The sequence below is a fragment of the Lactuca sativa genome, chromosome 5 (assembly GCF_002870075.4).
Source record: "Lactuca sativa cultivar Salinas chromosome 5, Lsat_Salinas_v11, whole genome shotgun sequence".
Lineage (NCBI taxonomy): Eukaryota > Viridiplantae > Streptophyta > Magnoliopsida > Asterales > Asteraceae > Lactuca > Lactuca sativa.
Window position 1 is genome coordinate 98,512,654 of NC_056627.2, and position 14,195 is coordinate 98,526,848.

Consider the following 14,195-nt stretch of genomic DNA (forward strand, 5'->3'; position numbering starts at 1 on the left):
TAAGACCCCATATTTATTAATTATCCACGTTTTTGGGGATAAACCTTATCCAAGAAGAGTGGGTGAAGTACAAGAGGTGGAGTGTTGACTTTCCTTTATTCTATGACACAAGCAACCACTCCCATACCCACTCCATGTCACTATTCACCATCAGCTCATACCTAGTCATTTCATGGTACTTTTCCCACCTTTTTCCAACCACACAATTGGTCAAAGGCTAGAAAACTCTCCTCTCTCCTCACACTTCTCTCATTTTCTCATTCTTCCATCAAGAACAAACTTCACTTTCTCTCATCTTCTCTCTCTAAAATTCGAGATTCAAGGCTATAATCCAAGCTTTTCTTCTACTTTTGGTAAGTATTAACATCCTCCATATGATTATTTCACTTCCCTCTTTTCTCAAATCAATGATTCCTTACACAAACATCATCACATTCTTGTTAGATCTTCGAATCTTCAAGTGATTATTCAAGTGTTCTTGAGTTGGACACTTCTCTTCTTCAACACTCATCTATTGAAACTACTCAAGGTGAGTTCATACCCCTACATTTTCATGTTTTCTCAAGTTTTTAGGGGGGGAATACAAGTTAAAACACCAAGAACATAACTAAACTTTTCTAACAGCCTTCATCAGAAGAGTTCAACTCCGTTCACAGACTGTTTTGGGAAACTTAAACATTTTTGTTTTCAAAAATGTTTTAGGTGTAAGTAGTTCCAGTTGTTGGCTTTAAAATGACTACTTGCACATCTCCATACGATTTTTCTACAATTTATGGTGATTTTTACAAAACTGCCTATCATTTCAAACACCAATCCGGACCAGTCTGTGATTATGGACTTTTTCACCCAAGTTGGAGGTCATTAAAAATCATGATAAAAATTATGAGTAAACTAAACACATTTTGGGAACTCTCAGAATTTACGGATTTAGTTTTCGACTTCGTATGATTTTTCTATGACTTTTCTAAAACAACGCAGAAAGGTTAAATTTAGTTAACAACATATGAATTTCATAACACTTTGTATTATGTTGAGCAAAGTGTATAACAATAAGTTCTAAATATTGAATGTGTTTCCTTATTAGTTTATCATCATAAACTGAAACTTATTCATTCATGATAAGATTATTCATTCATTTAGAACACGTATATTAAGCTATAATAAGCATAGTTTATGGATTCATAACACTAATGTATTTTCATAAAAGAGTTCTTATACATTACAAACGTTTTGGATAAACTATAATAGGTATAGTATATGATCATCACATAAAACACTCGTACAAAAAGGGTACATTCATACAAAAAGGTTCTACACTCACGCACACTACACGTAAACTTGTTAACTCAGGATGTGAGACTTTCTCTCCCCGCACGTCCAAGTACGGGATCCAAATTCCTGTAAGTTATAACCAAAATCTCTTGTAGGGAGAGCATGATAATTGTGTATAGATCTATATTGGGGTTGACATCCCACACCTCGCTGCTAGCTACAGCCGTACCGACAGGTCTGCGGGTGACAAGAGTCATAGGATCAGGGCGTCTAAAAGACGTTGTGCAGGTTCCCTCTCGTCATAGTATGGTTATAGCGACTCACATAGGGAGCTAACAATACATAAAGTTTACGGGATTTTTATAAAACAAAAGGGGTTTTATGTAGATTTAAAATCACTTTTTATATCAATAAGTACGGATATTACTGTTCACCTTCGGCCTTGGTATGTAAAGCTACATATCATTCGTTACGGGACTTTCCTTCAAATCAAAAAGGGTTTTATGCCGATTTAAAACCACTTTTATATCTTTAAGTATGACAAATACTTGTTATCTCTCGGTCTTGGGATTTAGGACCACATAACTTTTATAAAGAAAATATTGGATTTTCTGGATACATACTCTATCGCTTTTGCAAGGAAAACGGTTTACTTCTCTAACAAAATCTCTTATGAACTCACCAACCTTTGTGTTGACACTTTTTCAAACAACTTGTATTCTCAGGAGTTCAGTGAAACAGGAAAACCAACAGCATTTTGAGGATGAGACGTTGAATCGTCAAACAGTTCATTTTGTCATCATAATGTAATTGACTTGAATCATGTAAACATATACTTTGGTGTAACTTTTTCAATTATATTTACGATGGTTGTATTTACTTTGAGCACTATTATACTCGTTGTTGTGATACTATACATGAAGTCCTCCACCCCCGGACGTTTCCGCCATCCTTGGTTTGGGGGTGTGACAAAATGTAACCGAAAAAAATATAAAAAAAAAAACATTAAACACTATATTCGAACATAAGGTCAAAAAAAATCTAAATCATAGTAATATAAGTAAATTAAATATCAAAAATTATAAATAATAGATGACATTACATAAATGGTCATGTGGCTGAAACAAAGTACATAAATGGTCCCTACGGGAGGAAGGGCAAATGTGTCATTTTACAAGTGACTTAACTGAAAAAGTTAACACCGTTAGCCGTCTTTGTAAATTTTTGAAACCACAGGGACCATCTATGCACAAAATTTGTCATAAGGACCAGAGCTGGTTAATTGTGTCAACCACAAGGATCATTTATGTAATTTTGTCTAAAAAATAATGAATTATTCTAAATTCCATTTCCAGATGACAAGTTATAAAAAAGTTAATTAAAAAAATGGATTTCGGATATCCAAAATATCCAAAAATTTATAATATTCCTATCCGAATCCAAATCCAAAAAATCTGATATCCGAATTTCAGGTATTTTAGACAGGATATGCACATCCACCGTGCAATGCATGCAATTATTGATCGACAAAATAATCATGGTATACACTTTTTTTGTATTAGCTAAAGCGCTACGTATGTCTGCTGGAGATCATATTCATTCCAGTACCGTAGTAGGTAAACTTGAAGGGGAAAGAGAAATCACTTTGGGCTTTATTGATTTACTGTGTGATGATTTTATTGAAAAAGATAGAAGTCACGGTATTTATTTCACCCAAGATTAGGTCTCTCTGCCAGGTGTTCCGCCTGTAGCTTCGGGCGGTATTCACGTTTGGCATATGGCTGACCGAGATCTTTGGAGATGATTCCGTACTACAGTTCGGTGGAGGAACTTTAGGGCACCCTTGGGGAAATGCACCCAGTGTCGTGGCTAATCGATTAGCTCTAGAAGCATGTGTACAAGCTCATAATGAGGGACGCGATCACAAGGGAACCATCGCGGTCATCCATATTGATTGTTTTCAAGCTTTTTGCATCGACATCTGCCATATCCTCCTTATTGTCACAAAAATATGACTTCTCATTCCAAATTGTGGTCTGTCCATTTCTTTAAAATCAATATCGGCTAGGCATAAGTGGCATACCTTATGATAAGTTCTTTTTCCTATTTTTAAAAAACTCTAATCACATCGAAATGTTTCCCATAAAATTCATATATTTTGACAAGGTTTTGTGTTTGGGGGTAGGGTGGTAGTATTGTTTGTTGGTTGGTGTCCCGGTAACACGAAAGGGGTGGGATGGGAATATTGACCCTAAAGTCCTTATGTTTTTATCAGGTTTTGTGTTTGGGTGAATTCCAAAAAGGGATGAGGTGGTGGGATTTTTCGTTGTTGGTATTACGTTAACTAGCTAGGATGGGTGAAATGGGGTAGTGGGCCTATATAAAAATAACAACAATATAAAATTACGATAAATAACAACTTTATTACAAAAAATCAATTGAAAGGTATTACAATCATTTTATTTAGAACACGGACCAAAAATCATATAAAAACTCAAAAGTATAAAACCGTAAGACATAATATTTTGGGACCAAATAGTAAAATTTCGTTAAAATGGGGACCAAAAATATAATATAACTTACTCTCAAATTGTAGTAATAATAGTAAATGATAATGTTTTTTAATTATATAATAATGGAAGTCATGGCTTCCAAAGACCAAGGCTGCTATGATGCGTAAAGTTAATGTTTTTATGTCGACTAAATATAATTTCTTATTTTAGCAAAATTCAACCAAAGAAACATAAAACATTTGACTTCAACGGTGGAAGAAACCGGAAAGCTAGCTGCCGCAGCAGCCATTGATTGGGCAAGGGATGAAGTTGACTGTCTGATATTATCTCTTGCCATGGCCTATATACATATCCCAATCCAGCCTTCCTTCCTATCATTCAAACTTTGTGCTATCACTATTCACTTGCTTCGGCTCTTAATCTTTACTTTATCATCAGCTTAATTACATCAACACTATGTCTTCCCCTGTTCTTTGTTCTTACTCTTCTTCAGACACCGATCTTAACATCTGTAAAGAAACCGTTATACGCAGCACAGTGAACTTCCATCGTAGCATTTGGGGAGATCGGTTTCTTACTTACAATGAGGTCTGTATATTACTAGAATTGTCTAGAAATTAAATCTCTCGTCCCAAAAATAATCATTCTTATCGTATTTTTGTTAATGTTTCATGTTTGCATGCAGAGAGAGGATCTAGCTTGGGAGGAGCAACAAGCTAAAGAACTGAGAGAGGAAGTGAGAAAACAACTAGTAGTCAATACTGCTTCAAACGAACAAATGCAACATGTGAAGCTGATACAACTCATTGATGTCGTACAACGACTCGGTGTAGCATATCATTTTGAGGAGGAAATCGAGGAAACCTTAAACCATATGTTTGTTACATATGGAGATCACTGGATTGATGATAGCAACCTCCAAAGCACTTCCGTTTGGTTCAGACTCCTACGTCAACAAGGCTTTAATGTTTCAAGTGGTAATTAATTATTAATTAATCTAGTTCACTCACTCTCTCTCTTAGTCAATAAAAACTCAGTATGAATAAAAAGTTGGTGTACAAAAATCCTGTGGAATATTGCAAAAACCTAATCTAGAAAAATCCAAAAACTTTGAACACCAATGAACATCTCACTTTTCTAGTGAACTAATACTATCTGGAATCAAGGGAAAATGACTTAAAAGCCCAACGAAATTTCAAAATCATTCAAAAAATCCCAATCATGTTTTGTCTGTTCAAAAAAACCCAACGAACTTAACCTTTTGTCTAAAAAGTCCAACAATATTCCAAACCGTTCAGAAAATTTCAATTTTGTTTTGTTTAAGTTCGTTGGGTTTTTTTTAACAGTCAAAACATGATTAGAGTTTTTTAAATGTTTTGGAAACTTCGTTGGTCTAACAATATCGATATTGTAATAAGCCACATCATCTGTTTCTTTTATTTGACTTTCAGGAAAATGTAACTTAGTTGGGCTTTTTAGACAAAATGTTAAGTTTGTTGAGTTTTTTTGAACAGATAAAACATGATTGGGGTTTTTTGAACGGTTTGGAAACTTCGTTGGGTTTTTAAGTCATTTTCCCCTGGAATCAATTATCAATGCAGCTGCAAGAAAACGTACAATACTTAATCACGTACCCTTTTATATATAACGTTGCAGGAATATTCAAGAAGTATATGGACAGCAAGGGAAATTTCATGGAATCTGTAAGAAAAGATGTTCAAGGCATGCTTTCTTTGTATGAAGCTGCATACATGAGGGTGGAAGGCGAAGAAGTTTTAGATGAAGCCCTCAGTTTTACGACTTTTCAACTTGAAAACATAGCTAATGATCATCTGTGTAAGGACGCATCTCTTAAGATTCAGATAGAAGAAGCACTAGAACAACCTCTTCGCAAAAGGTTACCAAGGCTAGAGGCGTTGCGTTACATACCCATCTACCAGAAAGAAGCTTCGCATAATGAAGCCTTACTAAAGTTTTCCATGTTGGATTTCAATTTACTTCAATCCTTGCACAAAAAGGAGCTCAGCCAGATCAGCAAGTACGTATATATGCTAACAACTTCTATAATTTTCTAATGTAAATGGACCCAGAAAGAATATTGATCACCTTGATAATAATATTGATTAGATCGAAGGGTACTTAATCAATTAATCAGTCTAACTACTTTCCTTAATTTGTTAATCGATTCATTTAATTCTTCTCATGAGCTCACTTTTATGTTTCTAAATAGATGGTGGAAGAATTTGGATTTACAAAACAAGCTACCTTATGTTCGGGACAGATTGGTAGAAGGCTACTTTTGGATATTGGCAGTCTATTTTGAGCCTCAATATTCTGATGCTAGGATCTTTCTAATGAAAACATGCAATCTTGTTATCATATTGGATGACACGTATGATAACTATGGTACATACGAAGAGCTTGAGATCTTTACCCAAGCTGTTCAAAGGTATGTGATATATGCATTTATTTATTGTTAACGAAACATGCAATAGATTCCCATGATATTTTAAAACGACATATATATTGATCATTTTGACGTATATATAGATGGTCGGCAAGCTGCATTGATACACTTCCTGAGTACATGAAAATCATATATCAAGAACTTTTGGACGTTTATAAAGAAGCTGAGGAAGTACTAGAACCCAAAGGGAAAGCATATCACAGTTACTATACTAAAGAGATGGTATGTAATTAATATGAATATCAATTACTTATATTAAATAATACTTCTCCTAGTATACAAATTCAAATCAATATCATTATGAAAATAATAATCTAATTATCTAGCATTTCACTCGTTTGGCAACCAGGTGAAAGAGTACACTCGAAATCTCCTAATCGAAGCCAAATGGGCAAAAGAAGGCTACATTCCTACCGTAGAAGAACACATGTCAGTTACAATGGTAACATGTGCTTACGGCATGATCATAGCAAAATGTTATGTGCATGGTGATGATTTGGTCACTGAGGATACATTCAAATGGGTGTCCACCTATCCTCCTCTCGTGAAAGCTTCATGTTTGATTTTAAGGCTCATGGATGATATTGCTACCCACGAGGTGTGTTAAACTTGCATAATTAAAATTAAACTAATTATGTATGGATACGTATACATATACAATATAAGGTTATTTGAAGCAATTTGTTTCAATGCTATAGGAGGAACAAGAAAGGAACCACGTAGCTTCTAGCATTGAATGTTACATGAAGCAATATGGTGTCTCGGAGGAACAAACACGTGAAATATTCTCAATACAAGTGGAAGATTCGTGGAAAGTTATAAATCAAGAGTCACTAAGGCCAACTGATATACCGAGGCCTCTGCTCATGCCTCCAATCAACCTAGCAAGAGTTTGTGATGTTTTGTATAAACATGGTGACGATTACAATCATGCCGGAAAGGAAATGATCCATATTATTGAATCGCTTCTGGCAAATTCTATGAGTGTTTAGGCTTAAGTTCTTAATGGTCTATTAGTTGGCTATTGTTATTCCAACTTGCATTTGAAATAAATATGTTGGCGATATTTAAAAAGTTTAGTGTAACCAAAATGAGTACAACCTTTGGTTAACGTTGAAAAAACCAAGAAACTATTTTAAATGTTTATTTAATCAGTTTACAATTTTTTTTTACTATTAAAACTTAAAAGTATCGTATCGTCTTACCGTAACAAACAATATGTGGTTATAGGTGGCATGTTTTCTATTTTCATTTTATTTGCTTATGATGTGTTTTATTATTATTATTATTATTATTATTATTATTATTATTATTTTCAATTTTTTATTATTTAATTAATTTAATTAAATATACTAAATATATTTGAATAAATTTTATCAAAATTTTTATCATAAAAGAATAATTTTCAATTTTCAAAATGATGCAAATACCAAAGATTAAAAACATTATTGAAACATACTATTTTATCGTTTTGTTGTTTATTAAAAAAAAAATTAATATTAGCTAAATTCATTTTCAAAAATATTACGTAGACTTGCAAATAGGCAAATTATATAGTAGGAGTTTATATAACATATGAGAAAGTAAATATAAATAAGTTAATTTATAAAACAATTAAATAAATAAATAAATATTTTTGAACCATTAGAGAAGATTTATAACAATAGTTTTTTGATAGATAAAGGTTACTAGAAAACTAATGTGGCAAAAGTAACATGTCTTTAAAATAATTGCATGAAAAGATAAGAAAAGTATTATAACCATAACAAGATCATATTTCTAAACTGTACATATACCTTTGGAAAAAGAAAAAAAAAATACAAACACTTTAAATAATATCTCTAATAAAAATTATGACATAATTGTACAAAACTATTGATAATCCCGCATGCTTGTGATACTCACAAGGAGATGAAAATCCATAATTGAGATCTCAGTCTGTATGTATACATCAAGGGAGAGTGTGATTTACCTTTCCCATGTTGGCTGTGGGCCCATATACTTTATCTGTATAACCTAATTATGAACAAACTTAACTAACAAAACTGTTCCAACGTTGTTTGAGGATTGTGTATGCCTTGGAACAAGGAATTGGTAGTAATCCAACTCTTCCACCAACTTCTTTTTCTATAAGAAGATCCAATCTCATTAATGTATTTACAGCTTTATCAATCGGCATTTCAACCTATATAAAAAATACGCATGACAACATAATTAATTTACAACTTAACAACAACCGTGTTTCCTAACAAAAGAGATATGCTTTCATCTTTGCTAGTGAAATCTAGTACTAAATGCAAGAAATAACTATGTACTATTGCTTATTTGTGTATTATAAATAACACCCTTGTATTATTTCTTTTGATTACAACATTGTATTTTGAAAAATATATAGCATTGTACTTTCATTTTTTTTCAACTTTGAAAACCCAAGTACCCAACTGTATCAATGAAATTGCTATAAGTTAATGAAGCTTTGATGCTTCCTTTGAAATATTTTAAATCGACAATTCTGTTTTTTTTTATTACCATTTATACCAATTTTGCAAATAAAAAAAGTAATGTATTTGTTACCTTCTTTCTGAACACATCGTACATAAATCTTTCACACTGATCTCGAGCACTATCTGCAAAAGTGGCCTACAAAAAATATATATAATAACATTACAATCTCAAAACATCTAAACTAGAGTTTACTAACACTATAAAGGACAAATGCAAGAAATAGCAACACACTAATGCATTTCTTTTTATTACAACATTGTACTTTCAATTTTTTTTTTATCAAGACATTGTACTTGTGCGCAAAAGACATAAATGCCCTCCTCATCCCAACAACCGACAAAAGCCCTAGAAAATGCAATATGTGATAATAATAAAAAAAAAATGAATTGTCACTTAAATAGAATATAATAATCTAACCTGGGTACTCCCAGATTTGAGTAAAATGGCATATGCCAAAATAGCTTCCTTGTACTGCACATAAAGATAAAGTTTAATTGGAATGAAGGGTATACTAGTCATTTCACCAACATACTTATACTTTCATTACCCAAAATAGCAACCACCTACTTACCAATATAAGCAGTGTGCTTATCAATAAAGAATTGTAGGTATGTTGCTATTATGAAAAGAATATAAGTAATGTGTGAGAATTAGAATTCCTCACTTGTTGTTGTTCAGAAGCATCCAGAAGAAAGTGAACAGATCCAAAACCACTGGCAAGAGTCTTCTCATAAAGTGTTCTGTTGACCAAAAGCTAGAAAAAAAAAATTGAAAAATGAGATTGAGAAATTCAAGATTCTTGTTAGTATTATTATTATTATTAAGGAAGAAATAGTGAGATACTTGATATCGATCCCATGTCTGTTTGTATCCCAGAATTATACGTGACAGATATATTACAAGAGCACTTGCTGCAATCACATCTAGAAGTATTGCTGATCTGCATTAATTGAATTACTCAATTTTTAATCATAAATCATGTTTTAATAAGAATGTATAAATACAACTATATCGGTTTTTTATTTCTTGCATCCTGCAGAGTCTTTTTAACAAGAGAATTATATAATACAAATAAATAAATAAATAAAAATAAGAGCATACTTACGGGGATGACTTTATGTCCTCAAATTTGTAGTTTATGAAGTAAGCTAATAGCCCCAAGATTGATGCAGCATCCAAGCGTACCTTTACAACAAACAAACAAGACAATTCAATCATTTAAAAAAGTATTTAAATATCCTTTATAAGACCAACTAAATCTCTAGAATTGTTGTTTAAAAGATCAATTATCAATACATATTAAAAGAAATTTGGATCCTCAAAATGGGTGTGTAAAAAGATTTGAAATTTTCAAGATTTAGGATATCATTTTTTATTAATAAGAGCCTAAAACCAAGGAAAGTAACAAGAAAAGAAAAGGGTGTTGATAAATTTGCATAAAAATATAAAATATTAACATTTAAGCAACAACATCACCAAACCTGATCAATTAGCCTACTTCTTTATAAAAAAAATGATTTGAAAAGAATGCAAACATAAAGACACACACACACACACATATAGAAAAGACTAAATTACATGAATGGTCCCTATGGTTTAGGGTAATTTGCGCATTTGGTCCCTAACTTATTTTTTCACTCGGAAGGTCCCTATTGTTTGTTTTTGTTACGCGATTGGTCCCGGTCTTACCTAAAAGACTGTTTTAGGTAAGACAGGGACCAAACGCGTAATAAAAACAAATAGTAGGGACCACACGCGTAACAAAAACAAACAGTAAGGACCTTCCGGGTTAAAAAAAATAAGTTAGGGACCAAACGTGCAAATTACTCCAAACCATAGGGACCATTCGTGTAATTTACTCTATAGAAAAATATCATATTTAAACTATATTTACCGTGTCCAAGATGCGAAAAGACAGTTTCTTGTGAGGGAAAATAACCTACAAATTGATTAAAAATATGTTATATTTTTGAAATTAGTTGAAAATTTTCAAAACAAAGGTTTAAAAATTAACTGGCAAATCGGGTATAGGGATCTTCTCATAGATCTTCAACTGTAACACTGGAGTTTGATTTATGCTTTCCTTTTCCTCAGTTTCTTTTGTATAAAGCAAAATCAATTCTTGGAATGCAGGTTCCTATCACCACAAAAGCTTCAAATTATTCTTTAAGGTTATATCTTAAAGAAAGATAATAATAATTAAAAAAAAAACGTTAAAAATACATAAATCCAAACTCTAAACCTCACATACAACATTATTATGTGTATAACAAGGTTAATAGAGCAATAGTGTTTACTGAGTTTATAAAAAAGAAGAGAGAAAAACTGTGATTTGTCATTTGTGTAATACCTGAAGGACTGTTCTTGACAAAAAAATTGAAAAAGCAGTCTTCAACATTTTCCATGGATTATTTTCACAGAATTTTCTTGAAGCAGGCTCCCATATGTCACTAAGTGATATCCTTGACAAGAAAATTGGTCTGCATAAACAATTTTTTATATTACTTTCTTTCTCAAATCTCAACATAAAATTAAAAAATCATCATTATGGAATGAAGCATTACATTCCATAATTCAATGTAGGAATGGAATGAGCTTTTTATATTATTCCTAGAATAAATACATCATTTATCCAAATTAACAAACACGTATTAAGTAAAAAAAAAAACCTCAAATACGATTCAGATGAAGTAATATCAGATTCAAGGTTAAATATCTTTTCAGGCATGGAAGGTATAAGTCCTGTCCACATCAGCAATTTCCTCAAGAGCCTGCCACGGGGCCCACTTGATGACAAGATTCCTTCATAACGAGCTACAGCCCTTTGAGCAGCAATCCAAATGGGAAGCTCTTTATCTGACATTTCCTCAACCCCTTGTGCTTTTATTACATCATCATCATCCATTTGTTCATCAAATATGTATGATTTTCTAAAAACAGACACTTCCTTCAACCAAACTTTCACCCTTTTGATCCAAACCTCTAAATCTTGTCCCTTGATGCTATCTTCAAATGCCTACAACAATGAAATTTGTAATTGTAATATTATTATATTCTAAACAAAAAAAGCATATAAAATAAAAGTGGTTGCAGATGCTTTTAGGCATAGTATTACCTGAGCAAACCAGATGCCGATTTTCCCTAATGGTTTAGAGATACCAAAGAAAAGTGCTTGAAGAAGCTTGGATTGCAAGTAATCCAGTTTTTCACCTATTAAAAGACCATTTTGCCTCTCTGTTGCATATCCTCTCCTGTATGATGAAAGGTCAGTACATATGGGTGAACATATACCTGCAATACATTGTCCACAAGAATAAACCTGAAACCAAGTTAGATGTAATCACAAAACTTGTTAGAAATTGATGAATGCAAAAGCAAACACTCGATGTCTTAGACATTTTTGTGAAGTAAAATAATTATGAGTGATTCTTGTCGATGTAGAACCATAGAATAAAGATAAAATCAGAGAATTGACCTGAAAATGATTGCTTTAGACTCTGATGCTTTCTTCCAATCAACATAAACTGGGAGAGTGAGTAGATAATCAGTATTTAATGCTGATGTCAGCATCAAATCAGCAGCCGATAATTCTTCAAATTCAGCATTGTATAGTAGCTGAATGAAAGCACGCTGAAAGCGTGTGTCAACTGGAACCCTACATCCAAACTTCAAATAAATCAATTTAACTAAATCACACATTGCTGTTTCTTTTATGTTTTGATTGCTCACATGACATTCACAAACCTGGAAATGTCTTGAGAAGTTTCTATATTTTTGGTTGAATATCCTAAAATGTTTGACAAGTCAATGGCCAAATCCTTTCCTTCAGAAGTAGCATCTTCACGATTGGTTAATTTATGATTAGCAGAATGAGTAAGATCATAATCGGTTCGCATTTCCTCTAAAATGCTTTTATGTTCTGCATGTAAGATAGAGTCTAGACACCTGAAATTGAAACTAACTGGTTAATTATATCATTGGGAGAAACTAAAATCTAAATGATATATTTTTGGAATATTAACAAGTATCAGATTCCACTATCAGTGTTGTGATTCTTAAAATGTACCAAGTAAATTGTCGCAACAATTATGTACAATTTCATTTCGAAATTGATAATCATAACAATCGCAGCAGCAAAAGCTAAAATCAGACTACAAAGTTTCAGAACCAACTTACGAGGACATTAAAAGGAATTCATCTTTCTCTTTCCGTGAATCAAACATCGTAACAATGGCGTCTAAGAGCTCCGATTTCGAAATCGCGATGTACTTCTGTCTCGGCACATGAACTCCACCACCACCATATCCATTTTTCGTGGAATTAACCTTTTCTCCTCCATTTGAAAGACAACAGAAAGTAGAAGAAACAGAGGGAATATACTTGTAGGGTTTTATTGATAATGACAAGGGGTTAAAGGGGGTAGTAGGCAGTTGCCACGAGAGATACATCCTCCTCCTGCTACTGCAGGTGGAAAGGAAAACCGTTGGACAGAAACAGAAGTAGAGATAAGAAGGTGGAGGTTTTCTTGTTATGGAAAAATTACAAAACAGATCCCTTTACTATTACATAAGTAGTATGGATTGACCTTTAAATTTAATCACTTAGGTTTTTGTTTATTCTTTCAATAAGAATTTTTTGTTTTTGTGTATATCAACATTTTTTAAAGACTACGTGTCTTCTTCTTCGAACAGATACGGACTCATATCTTTTCAAGTCACTTGATAAAATAAAAAAGACAGTTTTATTAATATTCTTAAAACTTTTAAATATATCCAAACTATCGGTTTAATTAGATTAAATCAATCCATCCTAATAAATAATAAATAAAAATTATTTTGTCACGTATTATTTTTTTTATTAACTTGGACACATGTTATTTTTTGATATTTTTGATTAAATGTTTTTCCCATTTGTCATTTTCTCAATTTTTTGTATCTTTTGTTAATTAACGCATCACATTTAAACATCAATTAATAATTGCGGTAATTGAAATAATCAATAAATTACAATATTACTACTCTTAATATTTAATATGTTTCTTTTTAAATTCAAATTTTAAATTTTGAATTTCAAATCCAAAATTTGAAATTTAAATAAATTTTTGTTTAAATTTTTTATTTAAATTTTTTTTATCAAATTCATATAACATACGGATGTCATACCTAGTTTAATATTAAACTCATCTAAAATCTAAAATGCCATATAATATTACTAAGCTAATACTCTCAAATTAAAAAATAAAGATTAAATCAATTTAATCTTTAGAAACATCATTTTTTTAAAGCTTCTGATTACATATATTCAAAATGTAAAAACATGTAAATAAATAAATAAACATCATAAAACTACATCATTTAATATAAATATTAACAAAAAAGTAAGTCTAAAAAAATAAAATTCTTCTGATATCAATGTCATTTTACATTGATTGATGTTAT

At 31.9% G+C, this 14,195-nt stretch overlaps 2 protein-coding genes across 2 annotated transcripts; one reads left to right on the plus strand and one right to left on the minus strand.

The window, feature by feature from the left end:
- Positions 1-4,103: 4,103 nt before the first annotated feature.
- LOC111897586 ((E)-beta-farnesene synthase) lies at positions 4,104-7,403 on the plus strand. The gene is made up of 7 exons (XM_023893541.3): positions 4,104-4,373; positions 4,471-4,762; positions 5,442-5,823; positions 6,016-6,234; positions 6,336-6,474; positions 6,602-6,850; positions 6,951-7,403. Exons 1-7 carry the CDS (start codon positions 4,242-4,244, stop codon positions 7,242-7,244), a joined length of 1,707 nt encoding a protein of 568 aa, XP_023749309.1. The 5' UTR covers positions 4,104-4,241; the 3' UTR covers positions 7,245-7,403.
- Positions 7,404-7,995: 592 nt separating this feature from the next.
- LOC111897571 (uncharacterized) lies at positions 7,996-13,291 on the minus strand. The gene is made up of 14 exons (XM_023893524.2): positions 12,934-13,291; positions 12,502-12,702; positions 12,233-12,412; positions 11,873-12,008; positions 11,427-11,773; positions 11,108-11,237; positions 10,772-10,894; positions 10,652-10,696; positions 9,863-9,942; positions 9,601-9,697; positions 9,422-9,511; positions 9,175-9,228; positions 8,827-8,892; positions 7,996-8,437 (listed from the first exon to the last, which is right to left on the minus strand). Exons 1-14 carry the CDS (start codon positions 13,203-13,205, stop codon positions 8,285-8,287), a joined length of 1,974 nt encoding a protein of 657 aa, XP_023749292.1. The 5' UTR covers positions 13,206-13,291; the 3' UTR covers positions 7,996-8,284.
- Positions 13,292-14,195: the final 904 nt, after the last annotated feature.

Excerpts from the sequence above, each read along its gene's own strand:
- LOC111897586 (XM_023893541.3), top strand. The coding sequence starts at position 4,242 with ATGTCTTCCCCTGTTCTTTGTTCTTACTCTTCTTCAGACACCGATCTT. Across the intron at positions 4,374-4,470 it reads GGTTTCTTACTTACAATGAG|AGAGAGGATCTAGCTTGGGA; the intron begins GTCTGTATATTA and ends GTTTGCATGCAG. Across the intron at positions 6,851-6,950 it reads ATGATATTGCTACCCACGAG|GAGGAACAAGAAAGGAACCA; the intron begins GTGTGTTAAACT and ends TCAATGCTATAG.
- LOC111897571 (XM_023893524.2), bottom strand. The coding sequence starts at position 13,205 with ATGTATCTCTCGTGGCAACTGCCTACTACCCCCTTTAACCCCTTGTCA. Across the intron at positions 12,703-12,933 it reads GAATTCCTTTTAATGTCCTC|GTGTCTAGACTCTATCTTAC; the intron begins GTAAGTTGGTTC and ends TTTCAATTTCAG. Across the intron at positions 12,413-12,501 it reads ACTTCTCAAGACATTTCCAG|GGTTCCAGTTGACACACGCT; the intron begins GTTTGTGAATGT and ends GTTTGGATGTAG.